The sequence below is a fragment of the Limulus polyphemus genome, unplaced genomic scaffold (assembly GCF_000517525.1).
Source record: "Limulus polyphemus unplaced genomic scaffold, Limulus_polyphemus-2.1.2 Scaffold12564, whole genome shotgun sequence".
NCBI lineage: Eukaryota > Metazoa > Arthropoda > Merostomata > Xiphosura > Limulidae > Limulus > Limulus polyphemus.
The window spans coordinates 5,406-6,629 of record NW_013678174.1 but is presented as its reverse complement, the minus strand read 5'-3'; the positions used below and the strand labels follow the sequence as shown (position 1 = coordinate 6,629).

At 26.2% G+C, this 1,224-nt stretch overlaps 1 protein-coding gene across 1 annotated transcript in view; it reads right to left on the bottom strand.

The window, feature by feature from the left end:
• Nucleotides 1-1,224, bottom strand: part of LOC111083979 (MAM and LDL-receptor class A domain-containing protein 1-like) — a gene marked incomplete at its 5' end in the record, with an annotated part of 11,600 nt that overhangs the window by 5,531 nt on the left and 4,845 nt on the right. The window contains one exon of the mRNA XM_022380739.1: nt 711-873. Within this exon, the coding sequence (XP_022236447.1) occupies nt 711-873 (163 nt within the window). The remainder of the gene's footprint in view (nt 1-710; nt 874-1,224) is intronic.

Here is a 1,224-nt window from a genome sequence, read left to right as displayed (position 1 = left end):
ATTTACACTCTCTTTGCAGTGTGTATAAAGTGTTTATAAAGTTTTATGTACATTATATTTGCAGTGTGTATAAAGTGTTTATAAAGTTTTAATTACATTCTATTTGCAGTGTGTATAAAGTGTTTATAAAGTTTTATTTACATTCTATTTGCAGTGTGTATAAAGTGTTTATCAAGTTTTATTTATTTTCTATTTGCAGTGTGTATAAAGTGTTTATAAAGTTTTATTTACATTATATTTGCAGTGTGTATAAAGTGTTTATAAAGTTTTAATTACATTATATTTGCAGTGTGTATAAAGTGTTTATCAGGTATTATTTACATTATATTTGCAGTGTGTTTGAAAAGTGTTTATCAAGTATTATTTAAATTCTATTTGCAGTGTGTATAAAGTGTTTATCAAGTTTTATTTACATTCTATTTGCAGTGTGTATAAAGTGTTTATAAAGTTTTATTTACATTCTATTTGCAGTGTGTATAAAGTGTTTATCAAGTTTTATTTACATTCTATTTGCAGTGTGTATAAAGTGTTTATCAAGTTTTATTTACATTCTATTTGCAGTGTGTATAAAGTTTTATTTACATTCTATTTGCAGTGTGTATAAAGTTTTATTTACATTCTATTTGCAGTGTGTTTGAGATATTACTCATTACTACAATACGTGCTACCATTCTTTTGGTGTTAAATGTTTTTTCTTTTATATCAGTTGCTAGAGTAATTGATATTAAAGAACTTCAACAGACTTCTACACTTACCTAAACAATTAGAAGCACCACCAGAAAGAGACTCGAACCGGATATCATCCAGGGCTATATACCCACGAAAAATCCTGGAAGGATCAGAATGATTCTTTGGAACACCCTCGATCATAATCTATGAGCAAGGACAAAGAGTGAACAAAACTGTTGAGTTTAATCAAGGAAGAGACAGAACAAATCTAATAAAAAATAACATTATAATATATATACATGTATATATATGTTTATAATGTTAACAATGACGTGACGAAATCAAAACTACGATGTTTCATATAGAAAATTATAGAATAAAGTCATTACCATGCAGGTGAACTCAGTGAGAGAGAGATAGAGTAAGAATAGATTATTTAGTAAGAATGGATTATTTAGTAAGAATAGATTATTTAGTAAGAATGGATTATTTAGTAAGAATAGATTATTTAGTAAGAATGGATTATTTAGTAAGAATAGATTATTTAGTAAGAAT